The 25,880-nt window shown below is 33.7% G+C and overlaps 1 protein-coding gene and 2 pseudogenes across 1 annotated transcript; 2 read left to right on the top strand and 1 right to left on the bottom strand.

Moving 5' to 3' along the window:
• The first annotated feature begins 1,014 nt into the window (after nt 1–1,014).
• Nucleotides 1,015–7,084, top strand: LOC149001889 (uncharacterized; annotated as a pseudogene).
• Nucleotides 7,085–21,484: 14,400 nt separating this feature from the next.
• LOC149001888 (uncharacterized) lies at nt 21,485–22,759 on the top strand. Its single transcript, XM_089138605.1, has one exon. The coding sequence runs from the start codon at nt 21,485–21,487 to the stop codon at nt 22,757–22,759; it is 1,275 nt and encodes a 424-aa protein (XP_088994731.1).
• Nucleotides 22,760–23,278: 519 nt separating this feature from the next.
• Nucleotides 23,279–23,851, bottom strand: LOC149001887 (secreted RxLR effector protein 161 pseudogene; annotated as a pseudogene).
• Nucleotides 23,852–25,880: the final 2,029 nt, after the last annotated feature.

Below are 25,880 nucleotides of genomic sequence, written 5' to 3'. Positions count from 1 at the left end.
AATAGTTGATTCTCTGGTAAGATTTGGATCGTTGGGTTAGGCTTCTGAGTCTGTTTCAAGTCATTTCCAAGTCAATCCGTGTCTCTAGCTAATTTCCTTCAATAATTTGACTAAATTTCTTTTTAAAATATTACTTTAAAATTGAGACCTTGGTTCTTTTTCTTACTAGAAACGTTTGGTTGGCATGCAGTGGTGTGGTTTCCTCTTCTCCCCTGTTTCACGCACAAGCTTAAGAGCCTTCTCCCCGTCTCCAACGGTAGCTTAAAAGTCATTAGTGATCTTGGTTCTTTTTATTGGGTTTTGTTTGCTCAGAAATCTTCTTCCCGTCTCCAACGGCAGCTTAAAAGTCTCTATTGTTGATTTATTTTGTAGAAGCAAGAGTGAATGACTTGGGCATGGATAGAGTACGTCTAATTCATACACAACATATATATCTCATTATGGACTTATCTTTCAGTATTTTTCTCTCTCTCTCTCTGTGGCATCCACTTGGGCAGACGACTTGAAGTCCACCAACAAGAATGGCATGTTACGTTCATACCACTTTCAATAAAGTACCTAACTTTACCACTAACAATAAACAAAAAATTGTCGACAACATGATCTGCATGAAGTAATAAAAAGATAACAATTTAATATTTTAAATTCTTTTGAAATGACACTACTTTTAGGAGGTACAACTTAAAAATGGTATTAAAATTGAAAGTGAAGAGTCGACGAGAATGGCAGGTTACGTTCATACCACTTTTTGCACCATTACTAAAAGCGGTAGCTACTGCCCGCTGGAGACGAGGAAGAACTGAAGACCAAACGAATAAAGAAAACGTAGGAGGCGGAGCAGTAGAAGAAGATGACCCACTGTAACGTGCAATGTGCAATGTGCAATGTGGAATCCAATCCAAGACCCTCTTCGATTGTGAGTACTATAGGCCTAAGCTAATTTCTCTATAAATTATACACTTGAAGCTGCCTAATACCACACTATCAAACTGCAAACCACAGTGGAAGTTACAAATGGCTCATTACTCCAATACTAGTACTGCTCCATCCTTGTTTTTCTTCTTCCCAACTCTCATAACAGCGTTTCTTATTTGTCTTCTCCTCCTCTTCTCGTCATCTGCATTTGCTGCGGGAAGTAGCACATCTTATTCTGTTCAGTCGTCAACCCAAGTCAAGGCTGAGGCTAAGGCTCTCCTCAAATGGAAAGCCACCCTTCAAAACTACTCTATTGCTGCTCTCGGTTCTTGGAACCCCACTTCCTCGTCATCAGCGTGCAACTGGTTTGGCATAACTTGCAACAACGTTGGAAGCGTGGTTGAGATTAACCTTTTCCAAACAGAGCTGCAAGGTATGCTTCACAACTTCACCTTTTCTTCATTTTCTAATCTCCTTCTTTTTTATCTCAGTTTCAATCAACTAACTGGACCCATTCCCTTCAACGTTGGTACTGTCACAAAACTCATCCACCTCGATCTCTCCAACAATAATCTTTCTAGCATGCTGCCTCATTCTCTAGCTAATTTGAGTAGGCTAGAGATTCTCTACTTGGATAATAATCAATTATCTAGTCCAATTCCTCCAGAAATTGGAGGTATGAAAAATCTGATTGGGTTGAGCCTCTCCACAAACAAGCACATTGGTCCGATCCCTCATTCTCTAGCTAATTTGGGTAGACTAGAGACTCTCTACTTGTATGAGAATCAATTATCTGGTCCAATTCCTCCAGAAATTGGAAATATGATAAATCTGATTGACTTGGAACTCACCACAAACAGGCTCATTGGTCTGATTCCTCATTCTTTGGCTAATTTGAGTAGACTAGAGACTCTCTACTTGTTTGAGAATCAATTATCGGGTCCAATTCCTCCAGAAATTGGAAATATGAAAAATCTGATTGAATTATCACTCCAGACAAACAAACTCGTTGGTCCGATCCCTCATTCTCTAGCTAATTTGGGTAGACTAGAGACTCTCTATTTGTATGAGAATCAATTATCTGGTCCAATTCCTCCAAAAATTGGAAATATGAAAAATCTGATTGACTTGGAACTCACCACAAACAGGCTCATTGGTCCGACTCCTCATTCTTTGGCTAATTTGAGTAGACTAGAGACTCTCTACTTGTTTGAGAATCAATTATCGGGTCCAATTCCTCCAGAAATTGGAAATATGAAAAATCTGATTGAATTGTCACTCCAGACAAACAAACTCGTTGGTCCAATTCCTCATTCTCTAGCTAATTTGAGTATACTAGAGAAGCTTTATTTGTTTGAGAGTCAATTATTTGGTCCAATTCCAAAAGACTTAGGTAGCCAAGCTTCCTTTTTGGAGATCGACTTGTTTGACAACTTCTTATCTGGAAGCTTACCACAACAAATATGCCAAGGAGGATCACTTCAACTATTAGTGGTCACAAGCAATAACCTCTTTGGTCCTATTCCAAACTTGAGAAATTGTACTAGTATAAGGAGAGTTAGACTTGATGACAATCATTTTCTTGGAAATATAAGTAATAGTTTTGGTGTACACCCACATCTTAATTACATTGATATGAGTCACAACAAGCTCTACGGAGAGCTGTCAGCAAATTGGGGAGAATGCAAGAATTTGTCAGTGCTAAAGATTTCTGGAAACAATATCAGTGGAAAGATACCAGTTGAGATTGGTCAATTAACTAAACTTGGACGACTTGACCTTTCTTTCAATAAACTTGTTGGCGAGATACCAAAGGAACTTGGTAACTTATCCAAATTGGTCAATTTGAATTTAAATGAGAATCAAATTTTAGGGCATATACCAGTTGAAATTGGCAAACTAATCAATCTGGAGGTTCTAGATATATCATCAAATTAGCTAATCGGATCAATCCCTGCAAAACTTGGTCAATGCTCCAAACTAATCTCATTAAGTTTAGGTTGCAACTCATTGAGAGGAAGTATTCCATCTCAAATTTGTGATCTAGTATCCCTACAACTACAGTTGGATCTTAGCCATAACTCATTAGGGGGAACAATACCAACAGAACTTGCAAAGCTGAAAATGTTGGAAGTTTTAAATTTATCCCACAATATTATCACAGGATCAATATCCCCTTCTCTTGAAGACATGGTTAGCTTGGTATCTCTTGATTTGTCTTATAATCCATTGAAGGGTGAAGTTCCTAATAACAAGGTGTTCCAACATGCTGCTTCACCACAAACATTTAGTAACAACAAAGGGTTATGTGGTGAATATCAAGGTCTTTTTCCTTGCAATCGATCTAGTATAAATGAAGGATATAGAAAAAATAGACATAAAGTCTCCATATCCATCATTGGTTCTTTGATAGGAATAGCAATCCTTGCATTTGCAATTATTGCTATCGTTTTCTTCTTGAAGAAAGGTAATCAAAAAAGAAAAGCAGAAGCAACAAGAAGAAATCACGGCAATATATTGTCAATATGGAATTTTGATGGTAAGATTGCTTATGATGACATAATCCAAGCAACAGAGAATTTTGACATCAAATATTGTGTTGGAACTGGAACTTATGGGAGTGTTTACAGAGCAATCCTACCTACAGGTCATGTGGTAGCCTTGAAAAAGTTTCATCCATTGGAAGGCAATGTGATAATTGATGAAAGCTTTGAAAATGAGATGTGTGTGTTAACAAACATTAGGCACCGAAACATTATCAAACTTTACGGGTTTTGTTCACATCCACGATACATGTTTCTTATTTATGAGTATATGGAAAAAGGAAGTTTGGCACATATCTTGAGCAATGAAGCAACAACAATGGAGTTGGATTGGCTGAAAAGAGTAAACGTCATTGAAAGTATTACAAATGCTTTGTCCTATTTGCATCATGATTGTACTCCACCAATAATTCATCGGGATATTTCAAGCAAAAATATATTGCTAGACTTGGAACTTGAGGCTCGTGTATTCGATTTTGGTATTGCCAGACTCTTAAATGCAAACTCATCCAATTGGACGTCACTTAAAGGAACTCATGGATATATTGCTCCAGGTATTTAATTTTACGTTTACTTTTTATGATACTTTTATTTTAATTTGTATAGGCTTTCTTCATTTTTAGTATGATATTTAAGATGTAGTGCTTATTGAATTGGGCTATTGAAATACCTATATATGAATATGGATAAAAGAGAACATATATGTTTTTAAATCTCAAACATCCTATTTAAATTTTAAGAATTCTAATGTACAATCATTAAATTCTTTATAAAAAGTATATTTTAGTTTATTTTGATCCTAATTATTTTAGAATTGTCATTGTATTTTATGTTATAAAGTTTATACTACTTGATAAGTTCTTAAAGTTTCTTGACTGAATAACCGTTAAATTCTTTTTTATTGAATTAATGCATTATATAAATTAGGATGTGTATAAATGTTATGTTTGCTTAAGTGATTTAATAGAAGAAAAAAAAAAAAAAAAAACCTTAAGTGATATGGATAAAATAGAAAAGAAATGTTTTTAAATCTCATACATCCTATTTAAATTTTTGGAATTTTAATGTATAATCATTAAAAATTTGTTAAAAGTTATATTTTGGTTTATTTGATCGTAATTATTTTTGAATTGTCATGTTGTAATTTATATGTTATGAAGCTTATACTTCCTGATAAGTTCTTAAAGTTTATTGAATAGATAACTGTTAAATTAGGATGGGTACAATTGTTATGTTTGGTTAAGTGATATAATAGAAAAAAAATTAAATGATATCTCAAGTTCCTTGGTGAAATTTAAAAAAAAAAAATTAGAAACATTTAAAAAAATTAAATATAAAAAGGGTTGGGAAAGGGGGGGGGGAAGTCATCACATTACAGTTACTCATTTGAATCCAAAAAAAAAAAAAAACCCTCTACATTTCGTGATCAACCCTATTATATTTTATAAATTATTTTTCTCTTTAATTTTGGATAGAAAATAAATATCCCTAAGGCTGTTATATTTATTAATTTTAAATAAGTTACAAAATTATATTGTTTATGAAAGGCTAAAGCTGTAGAATTTTATGAATCACTTAATATCATAAAGTATATTTTAGAAATTTAATAGAGCTAAGTCTTGAATGGTTAGTAGAATCCTCATACCATGAGATAGGACTTTTACCATGTTGATCCAAAATGTGTTGTTGTCATCGTAATTTCTTCTATGCATAAAACCAAGTTTATCAAAAATAAAAAAATTAAAAAAATATAAATCTTATAGTTGTAGAGATAAAGATATTTAAGCTAAAATCTTCTACAGTAATAAGCACTAAGATAACTTAATCACAATCTTTATCCTTTTTAAAATACAAGAACTGTCCCGAAGCAGGTTCTAATTTTTGTCAAATGGCTTGTCAAATGGAGCCATTAATTATGTGGACTAGTTAACTAATCCTTTACTGTTTTTTGAAATTGTATTTTGACTCATAATAAAATTTGTTACCATGAACAGTAGAGAAATAATGTTTTACCTATGAAAATCATGGATAATATACTGAAATGATTGATTATTAGGAACAAATTTCTTTCAATGACATAGAGAGGTCTCCATGAGTCGCATGTTTTTGCCATATAATCTATTAGATTGACTCCAATTTGAAGTATAATAAATCTCAAGGTTACTTATTAATATATGAAGTAAAGCTTTGCAAAAAAATTTAACTAACCGCCAAAGAGTTGGCCCATTGGGCATTGGCAACAATCAACCCTCTTAGTGCAGATGCTGGGGTTCGATTATTCTTGATAGTACATTTTTTTTTTTTGGTAAAACTTGATAGTACATTTAAATTATATATAAAACCTACCCTAATGATGTAGTCGAAGCGCGCATAAACTAACCAAGAAGAACCTCATAACCTAACAAAAAAGAAGAAAAGGAAAATTAAACTATTACCTCTCTTTTTCCTTAATAATTTATATGCCCAATTACTCTTTATTTTTACCACTTTAATCTATTAAAGCAATTTTTTTTTTTTATTTATAGTTTTTGCTTTCTTTATTTCCTTGTTCATAGAAACATATTGAACTTGATTAGAAGCATTTTTTTTTAAACTTCCTCATCTTATGGTGAATTTTTTGTTTGGAATTTTTTATTCATATTTTCATTTCTTCTTTAGTGGAAGTAAAAATATTCATATTATCATGTTTAATCGATTTTGATAAAATTGGGATGAAGAAATAAAGAATAAATACATATAATGGGTTTTGTATGAGAAGGATGAAAAAGTTGAAAAGAAATAAAACATATTTGTGAAAGAAGAAAAAAATATAAAAAAAAACATTAAAAATATAAAGTAGGGCTGGACTTCTTAAGTATGGACTAACAAAGAGTAAATCACTAAAAATTGGAGTATTAATTGTCAACTAGTATCTCTAGATCATTCTCTTTAAAAATGGTGAACGCATACCAAAGGTTTCTCCACAAACAAAGTTCAGGTAGAGGGGGGAAGTTTTCCTACGGAGCCTTACCTCAACAATTTTTGTTGGGAGGCTATTTCAATGCCTAGACCATTCTCTTTCACATATAAAATTTAAAATTTATAGTAATTATTGTTTCTACTGTAAATTATTTGTTATCTTGTTTATATATTTTCACTAGGGCATTTTCTTTTTTCTCTTGTAGAGCTTGCTTACACCATGATATTAACTGATAAGTGTGACGTATATAGTTTTGGAGTCGTGGCCTTGGAAATAATTATGGGAAGTCATCCAATGGAACTCATCTCTTCTTTAATATCACCAGTTGGTCAAAAGATACTATTACGAGACATATTAGACCCACGCCTCATTTTTCTACTAAGTCAGAATATTGCAAGGCATCTTATTTCTATTGTGAGAATAGCGATTGCATGCTTATGCAGCAACCCACGATCTCGTCCAACTATGCATCAAGTATCAAAAGAGCTACTTTTTTTTTTTACCAACACTTGTGGAGCATTTTCAGTCTATTACTATAGGTGACCTAAATGATGTTGAAGAGTCATTCGACTAATGAGAATTAAAGAAATTCATTTGAGACTACTCTCAAAATTAGCAAAAAGCACTCAAGGTCAACTTTCTACCAATTTACACTATTTAATTTCAATCTAGTTTTCAAGAATACATTTTCATTTATTTTTCAGCATCTTATAGGTATTGAATAATGAAGTTTCCACTTTAAACAACATAGTGATTTTTATTTTTCCATTAAAGGTGAACAGAGGATGCAATAGAAATCATGATATATATTTTATTCATGAGTATGGTATTGAAGGGGGACATTGACACAATAGTGACATTGCTCCATTATGGCTTAGAGGTAAGTTTTTGTGTGATATGTTAGATAAATGGTAGTGTTTTTTTTTCTTCGAACTCACGGTAAATTGCTTGCTAGAATCTTGCATCACTGTTCCCTTCCTCTGTGCCAATCTTCTTCTTCTTTTTTCTTCTTTTTTTTTTTTTTTTTATTATTTTATTATTTTATATTTTTAATTTTTTTCTTGGCTTTGCAATTGGAAATACAAATATATTTTATTAATAAGAAGAATGCTAAATAACCACCATTATCCGCCCCCTTCCCCGCCTCTTTATCTGGGGAGAGCATAGCAAGAGGAACATTGTGGAATTGAAGCACCAAGTTGCAGAGTTAAATGACCCTCAAGGCAGGGCATTTTTTATAAGCACTCTTCCAAAGGCCAAATCATAAGCTTAGGGTATGTTGATACTCTCTACTTGAATCTTAAAAACTCTATTCCTTATTATTACATAATCTAGAAGTTTTCCTTGTAGGGCTTTGGTGTTCTCTTCATGGAACTCCTTTGGGAATGTCTGTATTGGTCAATTAGTTGGGTTGTCATGGCAACCTTGGACTTTTTACACACATTTTCATAATCAATGCCCAACGATGCTTTGTTTCTCCATGGGCATGATTCACTTGAAGATAAGGTGCTTGGAAACCAATTATGTCCACATTGATCACTTTCATCCTAAATTTCATGTTTTAAAATTGTTTACATAGTTCTTGGAGGCTGATTTCATTGGTCCTACCTATAAAGCCCTATCTTGAGTGTGTTCAAGGTTAGGAATGGAACCAGTGGGTCTAATAGGGTTTGTGGCTAGTGGTTTGTTATTTAGTTTGTACACATAGAACCTAAAGTGTTGCCATTGAGTGTCTTTGACAATGTATTCCTAACTAACATTTCTGTTTTTCAAGCATGTTATTGCTTCGAAATTGTTACTTGTTGAAGAGGTAATCCATGCTGGTCAAAACATGTGGAAGCCTAGCCACTCCCTCCCAATGTTGGGTTTTAATTCTACATTTTAGTAAATGTCTATATTTCTTAGTTGTTTTAATCTATCTTTCGAGTTTACCTTATCCCCTTGTTATAAGTTCTCACATCTCTTTTCTTTGTTTGTTGTCATATGCTAGCCTTGGTGCATGGATCATTATTGGGTAACTGCAACAAAGAAAGTTTTAGGATCTAAGATATTCGAGTGACAATGATCAGAATTTCTCAAAAGCTGAAAGGCTAATAAGATGGGAATCCCACTTCTCTACTTTTATGTCTAAGTGGTAAATCTGCCTCCTCATTTGTGTACCTATGAAAATAGTTTTCTTCTCTCCTAGTCTATATCCTTTTCACCTGTCTGACTCATATTTAAAACTTGCATTAGGGCTTACTGATTTACCCACATCAAGGTACGGGATACAAGGATTTTCACTTGCCATACCCTACCATAACCTTTAGGGATAAATGGTTAATATTGGTTCCTTTGAATATTGTTGACATCTCTTAAATTTAAAGATGTGAAGTTGGAAGTATTTCCTGATGCCATTCTTGCGGTACTCAAAACACTCACAAAAGATTTCTACCGTTGATCCCTTGAAGATGTTATCACTTGGTTCATGGTAATTTCCTTTGATCGGTACCCTTCTTCACATCTCCCCTATCCCCTACTCCCAGTCTTCTATTTCATTGCTTTCTTAAATGGATATATCAAAGGAGAATTCTAACACCCTTGATTCTTCCTCCCTTCTGTTTGTCCCCCCTCTTTATCTAGTGAGGGCATCACATTCCCATTGTGAGGTTGATGAAGCAACATACTGAAGAGCCAATTGACCCTCAAATGGAAGACATTTCATTATTATATAACTACTCTATCAAGTGCCAAATCATAAATCCAAGGTATGTGACACTCTCTACATGATTTGCAACATGATTTATTTCTTTTTGCTACGTATTTCATCTATGTTCCTTCCAAATCTTTGGTGCTATCTTCATGATAATCCTTTTTGGCCATGTAATTGGTTAATGACTTTAATAGTCATGAAATCAAATCTGCGGTAGTCTTCAATTATCCCAAACACACTATCATTAATCTTTGTGACTCATTAGGAGATGATGAATCCTAAATTGGCCATACACATAGTGTTGTCATCTATATGAACCCATATGTTTTACCATGTATGTCTCTCAACTGAATTTACTACTAAACAATTGGAGCACTAATGTGATCAAATTCAGAATGCATTGGAAACCCGATTGCCTTGGTAAACATTGGTGCCTTCCATATCAACACCATACTTGGAAACCAAAATGTTTGATTTACACTCAAACCCCCTAAAATTTGTTGTTTTTGGATCTAAAGGCGGATTTGGATGTTCTTGGAGACATCACTGATTCCATGATAGGTCACTTAATTGCATTAATATTATATTATATCCTTCCTGAGTCTGTTTTTGATTTGCACTACTAACAAGAGAGAGTGCCTTGTCAAGATGCTTGGCTTTGATGCCTATGTATTCTCCCCACAACATAGAGTGATAGCGAGGAATATTGCCCGGCTCGACCAGATTTGGGAAAGGCTGGACCTGAGCTTGAGGTGTTGGACCATAGAAGTAGGCCATGGAGATGCGGTTGCAGGCCTGGTTCACAAACACACGGTGGACGAGATACGGGAATCAGCCATTGGAGAGGATATGGAGGAGGTCACCGGTGTTGGCGACGAACCCACCCGGCACCGGTGTTATTGTGGCCCACCCAACCCCATCCTTAAAGGCCTCCACTCTCTCTCTCTCTATTTCTAACGAATTTTGATCTTTCTTTATTTTATTTTTTTTCCTTAATTAACTCAAAAGCAGTTTCCTCCTTCCACTCTTTCTCCACGTTAAACTCAGTTTTTTTTTTTTTTTTTTTTTTTTTTATTTGTAATTTCTCCACCTTCTCTCCACTTTCCCTCTTCACGTGCTACTATTTTATTTTATTTTATTCTCTCTCTCTCTCTCTCTCTAAGGAATTTTGCTCTTTCTTTATTTGTTTTTTTTTTCTTTTCTATTTTACTCTTATTATTATTATTATTATTATTATTATTATTATTATTATTATTATTATTATTATTATTATTATTATTATTATTATTTTATTTCCTTGTTTGTAAATTATTACCTCCCCTCTTAGGTCTAGTTTAAACTTGTTTTTCTCTTTAGTTTATTTAAGTCTTGTACCTTCTATTCTCTCTAGCTTGTTCTAGGTTTTCTCTAGTTCTTTGATTACTTTGTGGGTTCTAATTCTAAATTGACTGTTTAGGTTTTAATATTTTGCAAGGAAGATTGATGTTGTGTAATTTATTTGATGCAAGTGTATTTACTTTATTTTTATCAATGCAATTTCAAGTTCAAGTTTCAAGTTTAAGGATTCGCTTTCTCTCTGGGTCTAGCAATTGCAGATCTGGTTGCTAGTGTTGGTTGAGATTCTAATTGTTTATTCAAGGTTTTTTTTTGTGGAGATTCAAAGATGCAAGTAAGTAACATTCTTCAATAATCTTCTCTCCCCACCTCCATTCCCGCTTCTATTTACCTCTCCATATTCTTAATTTAGGATTTACCTTTCATCATTTTTTTACTGTTCTCCCTTCCCCTGGGTCTTTGATTAAAGATGCCTACAATCGTGCCTCTCTTTGGTTAAGGTTTCCCTTTTCTTTTTATTGCTTTATTATTTACTTTCTATTATTTCCTTTTTGCAATTTCTTTTTCTCTAATATCCTTTCCCCCGATCGGTGGACTATAAGCTACGGCAAAGGATCCACGATCAAAATCATTATAATTATACTTCCCTTCTCTCAATCTAGAGCTGACACTCGGATCACTTCCCTTTTCTTTTTATTTATTTATTGTTTGCAATTTTTCCCCTGCCTTTTATTTATGCGTTGGTTATGTTTGCTTTATTTTTCGTTTTAATTCAACTGCATTAGTTGTATGGATTAAGATCATTGGTTTAGTTTAATTAATTAGTTAACAAAATTGAATCATTCCACTCTCGCATTACCATTAAAAATTTGAATTCTTGGTGGCATATCTCTCTGAGATCGATCCTTTAGCTACACGATTCTGTGCGCTTGCAGTTATTTTATTTTGCAAACAACTGCCAAAGACCAAATAAATCCAAAATGTGACTACTTAAAGGTGTATAGAAGTTTTTTTATCTCAATGAGTTGTATTTGTAACAATGCTTAGCCTTCATTTGATAGCTTGGTCCTTTTTATATTGAAACATTAACAGACCTATTAGAATTGTCTATTCCCATGTTTACAATTGTCAATCTTGGAGCCCTGTGTCACAAGAATACTTATTTTTTATTATTTGTTTATATAGATATTACACCCATTGTTCAATCCCCCAAAAATTTATGCTTCAACATTTACCTCTTTCCTGAGTTCTATGAAATGCCTCATCTCACTTTTTGAATTGGGAGATGTATATTTGCAAAACAATCTTTCATTTTTCATCACATGAGAGGGAGATGGGGCAAGGAAATTTACTCATTCTTTACAACTGTCAGGCTTTTGTTGTTATAAATTTCATAGAATTTTGATACTTCTCCCTTTATCTCCTTAATTTATTCAGCATCTGTATACACTTTGTTGTATTCAGCAATTAAATGTTTTCCTCTTTTTTTATGAGAAGTTAAACTCGATGAATTTGCTGCTGTATATGTCCCCAATTGCTGTTCTATGTCTACTACCTACCACAATAATCATGAAGTCCAACGTAATAGACGTTGTTCTTTCATTGGGGCGTAAAGACACGTCAATTTGGCTACTTCTTTTGGTTAAATCTATGATGGCCTAGTCAGCGAACTTAGGGCCTCTTTGGTTGTGGGAATCTAAGGATTTCAAATCTCTGGATTCATAACTTCGGTTTTTTTTTTTATCCTGTTTGGTTGAAAAACTTGGGACGATTCATGAATCTAGCAATGTCAACTTTTAGCCTAAAAATATGAATGAGCCAAATCCTGGGGATGGGGTGGAATGAGCTGATTCTACCTCACTATAAAAGGTGAGAAATTGGCGGATTCACGCAGTCATCTTGATGGAACAATAACCTCTAACAACTCTTGTGTTCTCTCGATAGATGGTGGTGCTCAAAGGTTTACCTGAAGCTCTTCGTTCTTTGAAGCTTGAGGTGCAACCAGCGAGTTCAGCAGTAGATACCATTACTCCATCATCTCTCCTACTCCCAATCAATCACAGAAAACTCTATTCCTCATCGCCGTCGTCCAACCAGTGAGTTCAGCAATCTCTCCTACTCCAAAAGGATCGCCTAGGAACCCTCTATTGAAGGTAGGAATTTGAATCTTCTTTTTACTATGTTACCTTCGGATTTATATGGCTTTCACTTGCATTAAGGGTTTTGCAATCTGATTGTATTTTAGAGGAAGAAGAAAATACAAGTAAATAGGGTTACAAAGTTGCAGAAATAAATCTTCTTGTCATCTCTTTATCAATTCATTGATTTAAAAAATTAAGGCTTTGATTTCATTGATTTCAAAAGTCAAGTAAACAAAGTTACAGAGTTACCTTGGAATGTTACCTAGAATTTGAAGATTTTAGGTATCAGGTCTTCCAATAAGAGCTGGTCTATTTCTGCCCCTTCTCAAACACGTTTTTTCCTCTAATTTGTGTAGAAAAAAATCTTAAATTCCTTTACTATCTTTTGTTTAGTGCAGGTTTAAATCCTTTTACATCTTTTTACATCTATTCATATGGGTCTTTGCTGTTTCTCCAAAGAATCCGTTGTTATTTATAGAGTTAGTGTTGTCTACTGATATTCTTTGCCAAGTGAACAACCACATTAGTTGGTCATAACAATTTAAGCTTGTATAAGACACTAATAGTGGATATAGGTCAAGTTCCCTATTGGGAAACCTCTTGTTTAGGTCCGTTTAAAGGAATAGGTCCTTTTTTGATTGTATTTTGTGAGCTCTTGGCTTAAAAACAATTATTGTAAGTGAAAGAGCCCTTGAAAAACCAATTATTCCTTGTACTTTATTGCAAGTAATTTAATTTTCACTAATGATAATTTGTTCATTGAGTGATTATAGGTGAATGTGTGTCAGGGAGGACCACCCTGAATTGAAGCACAATTTTATTGAGTTCAGTGTGGGTAAGTCCTACCTATTTCTGAAGTTGTGTTGCCCATTTAAAGCGGTGGCTTTCATAGAACAGATTAAAATAGGGTCAAAGTATCATATAGAATCAAGTTTATATGCCCTTATTTGTAATTTCATATGTTCTCTGATCTATGATGTATGATCTTATAGCTATAAACATATTGACGGGTCCCTAGATGTGACTAGTGATTTCAGCAAATCTAACATGGTATCATTTGCCTTAGTGATCCCCAGTGGTTTACAGTTCTAGTTTCTTGACTCTTTTTTTTCATGAAACTTGTGCCATCTTGTTTCTTGAACCCTTGCTTTCTTCCTCACGTTTTGTCTTCAAGTCACCTAGTTTCTTGAGCATCCTCCCTCAAAGTCAAGGGTCCTTCAAGCAGTGGCGGAGCCACAGAGGGACCCCCCCCCCATTTTTAAAAAAATTTATATTTATATATTTAGTTTTTCCTTATTTCTCTCCTTTCAAATGTAAAATTTCACTATTTGGCCCCCTCCCAAATTAGAAATTAAATTTTATGGTGAAGATGATGGGTATAAATGTCATTCTTAATTATTATCTGATGGTTACCATTAAACCCTAATTTTAAGGAACAAAAAGTTAAATCCTAATTAAAATCTAACTCATGATCCTTGAATTTCTCTCTATTTATTCTCTCATATTTTTATTCTTATTTATTCTCTCCTGAATTTCCTCTTTCATTCCCTATTTATTCTCTCTTTTTTTTCCTCGCAAGTCTCACAACGTATTGGAGTAGTTTGCACATGTTGGAGTTTTTTTAAATCTTCTCCACAATTAGCAGGTATCACTATTTTTTTTCTTCAAATTATTCCTTTCTCTCTCTCACTAACCCACGAGTTTGTTGTGGTTGAAACTCACGATTCTCTCTCTCACTCACTCACTATTTTTTTTATTTTTTTTTTTGTAGAAACTCACGATTTTTCTAGTATTATCTCTAGAAAGCATATTTGAATTTTATTTTATTTTATTTTATTCCATTTCATTGTTCTTTCTCAATTTATTTGTGTTTTTCCAAATTTGTTGTTGTATTGTTTCATTGTTTGTTATTATGCGTTTTTTTTTTTTTTTTTTTTGACTTAAGTATCGTTTCTTTCTTTCTTTCTTCCCCTTTCTTTGTATTGATTTTTAGTTAGTATTATTTCCATCGTTTTTTTGTAATTATATTTTATTATTTGTTTTTTGTTATAAAATAAAGAAGATATTGAATACAAAGAAGAAAGACAAGATGAGTTCAATCAGAACTAATTCATTCAGTTGAGTGTATTACATATTTATAGTAGAATGAACATCTACTCTGATATGGAAATACAATATATGATTCTTGCACACAATAAGATATTCTTGATATGGAAAGATAGATTGCCGCCCAAGATAGAAGGTGCATAGAATGGAAATATTGACTGCCAATATTGTGTAATGAGATGGTTATGATCTTCACCAATATTACATCGTGAGGTAATTGAGATCTTCAATTGGAAGTACAATCTCTTTGGGGTAATGGACATCCATAATAAATATTATTTATAACACTCCCTCTTGGATGTCCATCAATAGATAATGTACCTCGTTAAAACCTTACTAAGAAAAACCCTGTGGGAAAAAAATCTTAGTGAAGGAAAAAGAGTATACATATCTAAATAATACGTATTGGTAGCTGCCTCATTAAAAACCTTACCAGGAAAACCCAGTGGGACAAAACCTTGGTTAAGGGAAAAAGAGTGCAGCACGTATTTTACTCCCCCTGATGATAACATCATTGAGTATCTTTGAATACGTACATTCCATTATCATATACCAACTTCTCAACATTTGAAGTAGGCAACGCCTCAATAAACAAACCTGTCAAGTTATCACTTGAACGAATTTAATGAACATATATTTCATCATTTCATTGAAGATCAAGAGTGAAGAAGAATTTCGATGAAATATGCTTCGTTCTATCTTCTTTGATGTATCATCCCTTCAATTGAGCTTTGCATGTAGCATAATCTTCATATAATATTGTTGAAATTCCTTCTTCTGTAGAAGATTGCATGCTTCATGAATGTGTTGTATCATTGATCTTAACCAAATATAAAATAGCTAACATTCACTTGAAAATAAATAGCATGTTTGAGATCTAGTTTTATGTAGATCAGATAAATATCCTGCATCTGCAAAACTAGTAAGTTGATATCCACATTCATAAAATAATATCATGTCAATAATTTCTCAAATATACTGAAATATATGTTTTATAACATTTCAGTGTCTTCGTATTGGAGAATAAATAAATCTTGTTAATACACTTATAGAAAATGCTACATCCGATTGTGTATTATCACCAAGATACATTAATGCCCCAATTGCACTAAGATATGATACTTCAGGACCAAGAAATTCTCCACTGTTTTCTTGGGGTCGAAATGAATCTTTCTTTATATTGAGCGATCTTACAACCATTAGGGTACTCAATGGATGTATTTTATCTAGATAAAATCTCTTCAAAATATTCTCTATATAAGTTGATTGATGAACGAATATTTCATTCATCAAATGCTCAATTTACAAATCAAGACAAAACATTGTCTTTTCAAGATTTTCATTTCAACTTTCTTCAAATAATCTACTGCTTTTGGAAACTCTTCAGGAGTTTCAATGATATTTAAATCATCATTATATATATTTACTAAAATTAGATCCATATCCTTTAATAAAGGCACAATAATAAATTGGATCATTTTTATACTTTTCATTTAGTAAATATCCACTAAGGAGATTACCATATATGCCTTGATAATCTTTGAAGCCTTATTGAACAAACTTCCTAGGAATTTTTATATGCTTCAGTCATTTTGAATCCTTCAAGAATTTTCATATATATTTCACACTCGAGTGAGCCATATAAATAGGCTGTAATAATATCCATTAGACGCATGTCAAAATTTTCATATACTACCAGATTAATAAGATATCTGAAGGTGATTGCATCCACCACAAGAGAACATGTTTCCATGTAATCAATGCCAAGCATCTACGAAAATTCTTGTGCCATAATTCATGATTTATATATCACGATTTCATTCTTTTTCTCATTTCATTTTTTCGCAGAAAACTCAATTGTACCTCATTGGCTTTATACCTTCAGATGTTGGACTACAGGTCCAAAAACTTTATTTTTCAAGCGAATTCAATTCTGCTTGAATTGCGTCTCTACATTTTGGCCAATCATTTCTTGATTTATATTCATCAACAAATTTATGTTCAAGATCCTCGTCTTGATGTATTATTTCAACAATAAAAAATGTTGTCGACAAATTTATCTTTTCGGTTCCATCTTTTTCCTGCAATGACATAACTAATCGAGATCTCTTCATTATTTTCAGGTACCTAAACCTCTTCTGGGGTTTCATAGAAAGTTATGTCTTCAGGATTTTCATAATCAATTGTCTCCATTTTATGACCATCTTGATCATTTGCTCCTTTATTTTTCTAGGATTTTATCCTTGGAACCGATTGATCTTCCACCTTTTAAACGTGGTTTAATTTCAATTGCACTGATAGATTGTCCTGCTGGGACATCAATTCTAATTGGAGCATTTACAGCTGGAATATGAGATTTAGTAACTCTTAGCAGGTCAGCAAATCTGGCAGTTGATTTATAATATTTATTGCATTATCCTTTGAACTTCAAGTTCACAGTGCTCAGTGCGAGGATCTAATGAGATAATGATAATGCATACAATCAATCTCTTTTTCCAACTGTTTATTCTCTCCCCCTCATGTTGGAAAAACTAATTCATCAAAATAATACTTAGCAAGTATTGCATTAAATAAATCTCCTATCCTTAGCAATATATTGAATTATATAAGGAGATTTATATCCAACATATATTCCCAACTTTAGTTTGGGACTCATCTTTGTGCGCTGTGGTGGAGCAATTGGAACGTAAGCCGTACATCCAAAAATTTTAAGATGAGAAATATTTGGCTTCTGACCATAAGCCAATTGTAATAGGGAGAATTTATGACAACCTTTTGGCCTGATGCGTACAAATGATGCTTTGTTCTCATAAACAATGGTTTAGCAATTAATTGGAGACAATTAATAAATAATTTTACCAAACCATTTTGGATATAAACATGAGTAACAGGCTATTCAACTGTGATCTCAGTTGTTATACAATAATCATAAAGCCTGAGATGTAAATTCACCAGCATTATCAAGACAAATTGTCTTTATCTTATAATTCATAAATTATGCTCTTAATCTCATTATTTGAGCAAACAATCTCACAAACACCAAATTGCGAGTTCATAATGAACATACATGTGACCACTTTATAGATGCATCTATTAAAATCATATATTATCTGAATGGTCCACATGATGGGTGAATGGGCCCATACATTTCACCCTCTATACGTTTCAAAAACGTAGAATGTTCAATCTCAACTTTAGCTGGTGAATATTTAATAATAAATATTTCTTGAGAACAAACAATACAAGAAAATTCACTTAATTGAAGAATCTTCTAGTTCTTCAATGGATGACAATTGAATTTTCAATAATTTTTCGCATCATACTTGATCCGGTATGGTCCAACCGGTCATGCCAAATAATAAAATTATTGGAATCAATGTTCATTTGATTTATCCAAGCATTTGTTTCAACCATGCGATATTCGTGTAGTACAAATTGGGAGAAATATCTAATAACTTTGTATAGATATTTATTTATGCCATTATTTGTAGTCTCAATCTGATAATAATTTTGGCAAAGAGTTTTGAAACTTAATAAGTTTCTTTGAGACTTACTGCAAAATAATGAATTATTTATAACCAATTTTATCTCCCAGATAATAATAGATTAGCTCTTCCGGAGCTTCCAATCAATGTTGTACTACCGATTTTATATGAACATTGGCTTCCGCATCATCAAATAAGAGAAATATGTATATTTTTCTCTCAGTATAATATGCGTCACAACATATAAGAGAATATTCACATTCTTCATCAAAATGCAACAAAATATATTAAAAGATATATAGAAAGTCAATAAAAAAAATTTATAGAAGAAAAAGATTAAATTTAAGATAAACTAACATATGAGATGAGATTTGAAGAGAAAAGAATTACATAATCAAATCTTCAACTATTATCTTCAAAGAAGTTTGCAGCATCTAGATATGTAGTATCTGTGAGGCCATCAAAATCATTCCTTTTATAGGCAAAAATTGCTCAAATATCATGATTTTGGAAAATCTAATTTATCTCCACATTATTTTTATTTCTTTAATTAAGGCTTGACAAAGCTTAATTAAATATTGTGGAGTATGACAAATACATGTCTAATAGCTTTCATACCACATCGGTAAAAAATATTATCTTCACTTCTTGAATTGTTATATTGAGAATCCTTATTATTCTCTTATTTACTTCCATAATAATGACAGTAATTATTCCGTCTTTTGCCTCATCCTCTTCCACAGTCATGACCATAATTTTAATTTTACCTTCTTTCAGGCATATCATGAATTGATACATTCACTTCAGGGAATGGAACAGAGCCAATAAGATGAGCTTCATGACTTTTCATTAATAGTCCATTATTTTACTCAGCCACAAATAAGCATGATATCATTCAGAGTATTTCTTAAAAAAACTCCTTTTACAATATTGTTACTGTAACAACAAATCTGAAACTTGAAAATTTGCTGACATATTTTTATGAATAATATTTTCTCCTTATAATTTTAATAGAGATTTAATTTCAAAAACTACAGAACTGTATTTATTTACAGTTTCAAATCTTGCAACTTCATGTGCATTTGCAGAACTGTACTCATTTACAGTTTTAAATCTTGCAACTTCAAGTGCATCTGAGAATCGGACTCATTTACGCTTTCAAATCTTGCAACTTCATGTGCATTTGTAGAACTGTATTCATTTACAGTTTCAAATCTTGCAACTTCAGGTGCATTTAATAATATTTGTGGTGCAAAGCTAGCAACCACTATATACAATAAATAAAATCAATTGTTAATGACAAATCACAATTGTTACAGAAATCTAATATCTTATTATTTGTTTGATTCTTAGATTCAATAAAACACATATCTTTTTATCAAGATGCACTTACATTTCAAGATGGACAAGGTAAACTCCATTGTTTACAAAAACGTGCAAGGAGGTTGATCATTGTTTTCACTTTGGAATAGAAAACATAATGATACATAGTTTGCTGTCTTTCTTCTCAAAACGCAATACTTCGAGCGGAATCGTGCTGATAACGTGTTATAAAATAAAGAAGATATTGAATACAAAGAAGAAAGACAAGATGAGTTCAATCAGAACTAATTCATTCAGTTGAGTGTATTACATATTTATAGTAGAAGGAGCATCTACTCTGATATGGAAATACAATATATGATTCTTGCACACAATAAGATATTCTTGATATGGAAAGATAGATTGCCGCCCAAGATAGAAGGTGCATAGAATGGAAATATTGACTGCCAATATTGTGTAATGAGATGGTTGTGATCTTCACCAATATTGCATCTTGAGGTAATTGAGATCTTCAATTGGAAGTACAATCTCTTTGGGGTAATGGACATCCATAATAAATATTTTTTTTTTTTTTTTTTTTTTTTTTTTTTTTTTTTTTTTTTTTTTTTTTTTTTTTTTTTTTTTTTTTTTTTTTTTTTTTTTTTTTTTTTTTTTTTTTTTTTTTTTTTTTTTTTTTTTTTTTTTATTTTATATTTGTATATTTATATGGTATTGAAATAATTATTCTATTAAAAAATTATTGAACTAATTGATAAAATATACTCTTATTCTATTTGGTTGAGTTTTATTTTGAATCATATACTAACTAACAGTTAAACAAATTTTTTGTAATTGGAATAAAAAATTGAGTTGTTTAGTTTAATATTTATTGAGTTTTTGAATTTAACAATCAATCAAATTGAATGGATATAAGTGAGACTTTGGGAGAACAAACTGCTATAGTGCTATTGTAATTTCTTTTGAACTGAGTGGTGCAGTTTTCAAAAGTAGAAGAATTTGCTTAACCATGGGAAAGAAGTCTACCATTGAGTCTTTCTTTAAAAGAAGAATGTTGAGAATGACATAGTTGATGCATCACTCCCTATCTCTATTTCTGAGACATCAACTAGTGAAAAGCGTCATAAACCATCTACAATACCTGAAAGTGAGCAAAATAATTATTTTGAACGTGATCCCGGGTTGAGGAAACAAATTTTTGAGTATCCAGTTAATCAACGTGATGAAATTATACGTTGTTATATTAAAGCTGGACCATATCAGCCTATTCTTCAAGAGTATCCGAAATCTGGACCATCAAATCATCCTCGACGTTTTCAGTCATTGTGGTTCAAAGTTTATCCTTCTTGGTTAGAGTATTCTCCTTCAAAAGATGCAGTATTTTGTTTGCCATGCTTTCTCTTCAATAAGCCTGGAGCAAACTCGGGACAAAGGTCATTCACTTTTGATGGATTTAAAAATTGGACGAAAGTTGGTGGAAGAGATTGTAGTTTAGTAAATCATATGGGAAAGGAAATCAACTCATGTCACGAAGTTGCTAAAAATAATTGTGCAAACTTGATGAAACAACATCAACACATCGAACTAATGCTTGAAAAGCATACATCTCAAGAAATTGAAAACAATCAGTTACGTTTGAAAGCCTCAATTGATGTGATCAAATTGCTTGCGTCTCAAGGTTGTGCTTTTAGAGGTCATGACGAAAGCAAACATTCAATCAATAGAGGCAATTTTATTGAATTCTTAAAGTTGATAGCTTCTTACAATGATAAAGTTGAAGCAGTTATGTTGGATAACGCTCCTCAAAATGCATCATATACATCACCTCAAATACAAAAGGAGATTTTACATATTATAGCAAATAGAGTGAAGAGAGAAATTTGCAAAGAGATTGGTGATGCAATGTTTTGCCTAATAGTTGATGAATCTTGTGATAAATCTAAAAGAGAGAAAATGGCTATTGTTTTAAGGTTTGTTGATAAAAAAGGATGTGTACAAGAGCGCTTTTTGATCTTGTTCATGTTCCAGATACAAAGGCCTTAACTTTGAAGACTTCTATTTTTTCTACTCTTTCTCATCATGGGCTTAATATTCACAACATTCGAGGTCAAGGATATGATGGAGCAAGTAATATGCAAGGTGAGTGGAATGGATTACAAGCCTTAGTAGTTATTGATTGTCAATATGCCTATTATATCCATTGTTTTGCTCATCGTTTGCAATTAGCATTAGTTGCAACATCTAGAAGTGTTGACCTAGTTGAAAAGTTCTTCTCCAAATTAGTGTATATTATTAATCTTGTTAGTGCATCTAGTAAGCGAAATGATGAGTTAAAAGTTGCCCATGCTTCTAAAATTGCTTACTTGATTTCCACTGATGAACTTGAGACTGGAAGCGGGCTTAATCAGTTTGGAACTTTACAACGGCCTGGAGATACTCGTTGGAGTTCTCATTTGAAATCTATTTCAAGTTTGATAAGTATGTATGGTGCTACATGTGAGGTTTTGATCAACATGATTGAAAATGGGACTACTTCATCACAGAGAGTTGAAGCAGAATCAGCCCATGATACATTGACCTCCTTTGATTTTGTTTTGATTTTGCATTTAATGAAAGAAATTATGGACATCACTGATGATCTTTGTCAAGCTTTGCAACGGAAGTCTGAAGACATTTTAAATGCTATTCATTTTGTGTCTTCTACCAAAAAGCTTATCCAAGAAATGAGGGATGTTAGATGGGAGGGGCTTTTGGCTAAGGTGATTGCTTTTTGTCAAAACCGGAACATTGATGTCCCTAACATGAGTGTTCAGTTTGTCGGAAGGAAAGGTCGAGCTCGCTATCAGCAAGATGATTTTATAGTTGAACAATACTATCGAGCAAATATTTTTTATGCTACAATTGATAGCCAATTGAATGAGCTAAATGGTAGATTCAATGAGCATGCTATAGAATTGCTTACTCTTAGTTCTTGTTTGGATCCTAAAAATGGTTGTGAGAATTTTCAAATTGATGACATTTCTAAGCTTGTGGCTAAATATTATCCCCAAGATTTTAATGAGCATGAGAGAGAGCTCTTGATAGCACAACTGCGACACTATGAGATTGATGTAGTGAAAGGTTCAGATTATCAGAATATGTCTACCATTAGTAGTTTGTGTCAGTGGTTGGTGAAGACAACAAGATCTGAGGCATATCCACTTATTTATCGATTAATTACTCTTTTGATTACTCTTCCCATTTCTACTGCAACTTCAGAATGAGCATTTTCTGTCATGAGGATTATTAAAACTGAATTGCGGAACAGGATGGAAGATGATTATCTCACAGATTCTATGATTTTATATTTTGAAAAGGAAATTGTAAAGAACATTGGTACATAATCAATCATTGAGGATTTTCGGGACCTCAAAGATCGTCGAGTTCCACTATGATAGTGACACTAGAGAGGTGTTTTGTGGTTTTTCACATGTTCTTGTTTTTTAAAATATTTATTTTGAATTACTATTGGCTTTTTAAATATTAGTAGCATAAATTGTGTAATGACCATTCTGCCCCTCCCCCCCCGATTTTGAATTCTGGCTCCGCCCCAGTTTTTCCCCCCCGACTTTGAATCCTGGCTCCGCCCCTGCCTTCAAGGAGCTTGATTTTGGAACGAAGGAACTTAAAACAGGTAGAGGAGAGACCCTTTGTGAGGATGTCAGCAAGTTGATCGCTAGTAGAGATAACAAACCAAAAGATCCTTCTTAGCCACCTTGTCACGTACAAAATGAAAATCAACCTCAATGTGCTTTGTCCAAGCATGAAAACATTGGATTGGCCGATAAATGAGTAGTCCCAATGTTGTCACACCAAAGGAGTGGGGCTGAGGACTGAGAAACCCCTAACTCTGTGAGAAGTGACTGAAGCCAGATCAACTCAGTAGTAGCAAGTGCAAGAGCTTGATACTCACTCTCTGTACTAGAGCGGGCAACAGTGGCAACAGTAGTCTGTTTGCGAGATTGCCATGAAACTAGATTGGAGCCAAAATAAATGAGATAGCCACCATGAGACTTTCTGTCATCAGGGTACCCAACCCAATCAGCATTAAAATAGGCTTCCAAGGATGAAGAGGATGATGGAGTGAGATGGAGCCCAAAAAGAATAGTACCCTTCAAATATCTCAAAAGGCGTCTAAGAGCAACCCAATGATCCTCGGTAGGATGAGCAAGGTATTGACAAAGCTTGTTGGTGGAATATGACAAGTCAGGCCTAGTAAGCACAAGATATTGCAAACCACCAACCAAGCTTCGATATATAGTCGGATAATCCAATGGTTTCCCATGAGTGGAAGAAAGATGAAGTGAAGGAGCCATGGGAGTTGAGATGGGCTTTGCATCAAGTAAACCGGCCCGATCAAGTAATCCATAGATATACTATTGTTGAGATAACATCATACCCGTGGGTAAGACAATCAACTCAATGCCTAAAAAATATCTTGCAACACCAAGATCTTTTAGTGCAAACTCAGAAGAAAGGGAAGAAATCAAAGTGTCAATAGCATGAGAAGATGGTTCGGTGATAAGTATGTCATCAACATAAACCAACACAGAGAGTCACAGTGCTATGATGTCGAATGAACAATGAAGAATTTGTCTTGGACCCCACAAAACCAAGTTGAGTAAGATAAGAACTAAGATGTTGAAACCAAGCCCTTGGAGCTTGCTTGAGACCATATAATGAACATTGCATTTTGCAAACGTATGAAGGAAACCGAGAGTCCATGTATCTGGGTGGTTGATGCATATAAACATCCTCAAACAAGTTTCCATGCAAAAATGCGTTATTCACATCAAGTTGCCGGACTACCCAATTGTGTGAGATAACTAAGGCAAGAATGAGAAAAATAGTAGTGGGCTTGACAAATGGACTGAACATCTCATCATAGTCCAACCCATACTCTTGGTTATATCCTTTAGCTACTAAATGAGCCTTATGACATTCAATTGTACCATCAGATTTTTGCTTGATGCGAAAAAGCCACTTGCAACCGATAATACGTCGATCTTGTGGTGGAGGAGTAAGCATCCAAGTTTGGTTGGCTAATAAAGCATTAAATTCATTGTCCATGGCTTGACGCCACACACTAGACATCGCAGCTTGACTATAACATGTAGGTTCAACATCGCAAGAACTAGTGGCGAGAAGAGCAAGGGATAATGGATGACGGGTTGCAAAATAACTCTTGGGGACTTTGGGTTTGCGAGTCCCATCTTGAGATCGGGTTATCATTGGATGAACTCGAGAACCAACCAAAAAAGATGTACTATGGACCAAGTGTGAAGGGGAAGGGACACCATCATTACGTAAAGAGTTATCCAAAAGTAAATGTGAATCAACAGTCTCTGTAACAGTCCCATCAAAATTATTTATAGACCCATCAAAGATAATAGAATCAGTAGAAGGAAGGCCCATTAGCATAAAATGAAGGACTAGCAGCAGTGGAATCAACAACACTAGACCCAATAGGAAGCCAACAGCAGCAGCATCACAAGGAAAACCATCTCTATCATCACCCGAATGAAGAGAAGCAATACCATCTTGTAACTCAGCCCCATGACTATATCCATCAGAACCACCACCTTGTAACTCAGCAGAAACATTGGTTAGACCAGTAGGAATAAAAGAATTGATTGGAATCTCACCAAGTGGCCCATGAGAAGACATAATCAGCCCATTATTTGAGATAACATGCAGTCCAGTATGTTGAATAGTAGATGGCCCATCAAGTGTAACATTAGACAACTCATTGGGTAGAACATTATGCAGCCCAGTATGTGAAATGGTACATGGCCCAGTGCTCAAAGAACTAGGAAGCTCATTAAGAGCTAAAGAAGAAATTGTGGGAGAAGGAATAGGAGAAGCTGAATGCCTAGGTGAAAAAGGAGAGGACACTGAACATGGGATCATTAGGGGAGTGGAAGAAGTAGGTTGAACTGCAGAGGGTGTGATAGAATGAAAAGGGAAAGACGACTCATCAAAAATAACATGTCTAGATATAATGATTTTCCCAGTTGAAAGATTCAAACACCGATAACCATGATGTTGAGGACTATATCCAACAGAAACACATGGTGCAAATTGAAAATCCATTTTATGTCTATTAAATGGGCAAAGAAAAGGATAACATGAACAACCAAAAGCTCGAAGGAACTTGTAATCAGGGGCACAATGAAAAACTTTAGAGAAAGGTGACTCAAAATGAAGAACAACAGAAGGAAGTCTATGTATGATAAAAACAGCAGTAGTAAAAGCATCTCCCCAAAAACGGAGAGGTAAGCCCAAATGAGCCAACAAGGAGAGCCCCATGTCTACAATATGACGATGTTTGCATTCTACTTTGCC

The sequence above is a fragment of the Hakea prostrata genome, chromosome 10 (genome assembly GCF_041222555.1).
Source record: "Hakea prostrata isolate BN-2017 chromosome 10, UWA_Hpros_2, whole genome shotgun sequence".
Taxonomy (NCBI): domain Eukaryota; kingdom Viridiplantae; phylum Streptophyta; class Magnoliopsida; order Proteales; family Proteaceae; genus Hakea; species Hakea prostrata.
This window is presented reverse-complemented; position numbering and strand designations above follow the sequence as displayed.

Excerpts from the sequence above, each read along its gene's own strand:
- LOC149001888 (XM_089138605.1), top strand. The coding sequence starts at position 21,485 with ATGTGTACAAGAGCGCTTTTTGATCTTGTTCATGTTCCAGATACAAAG.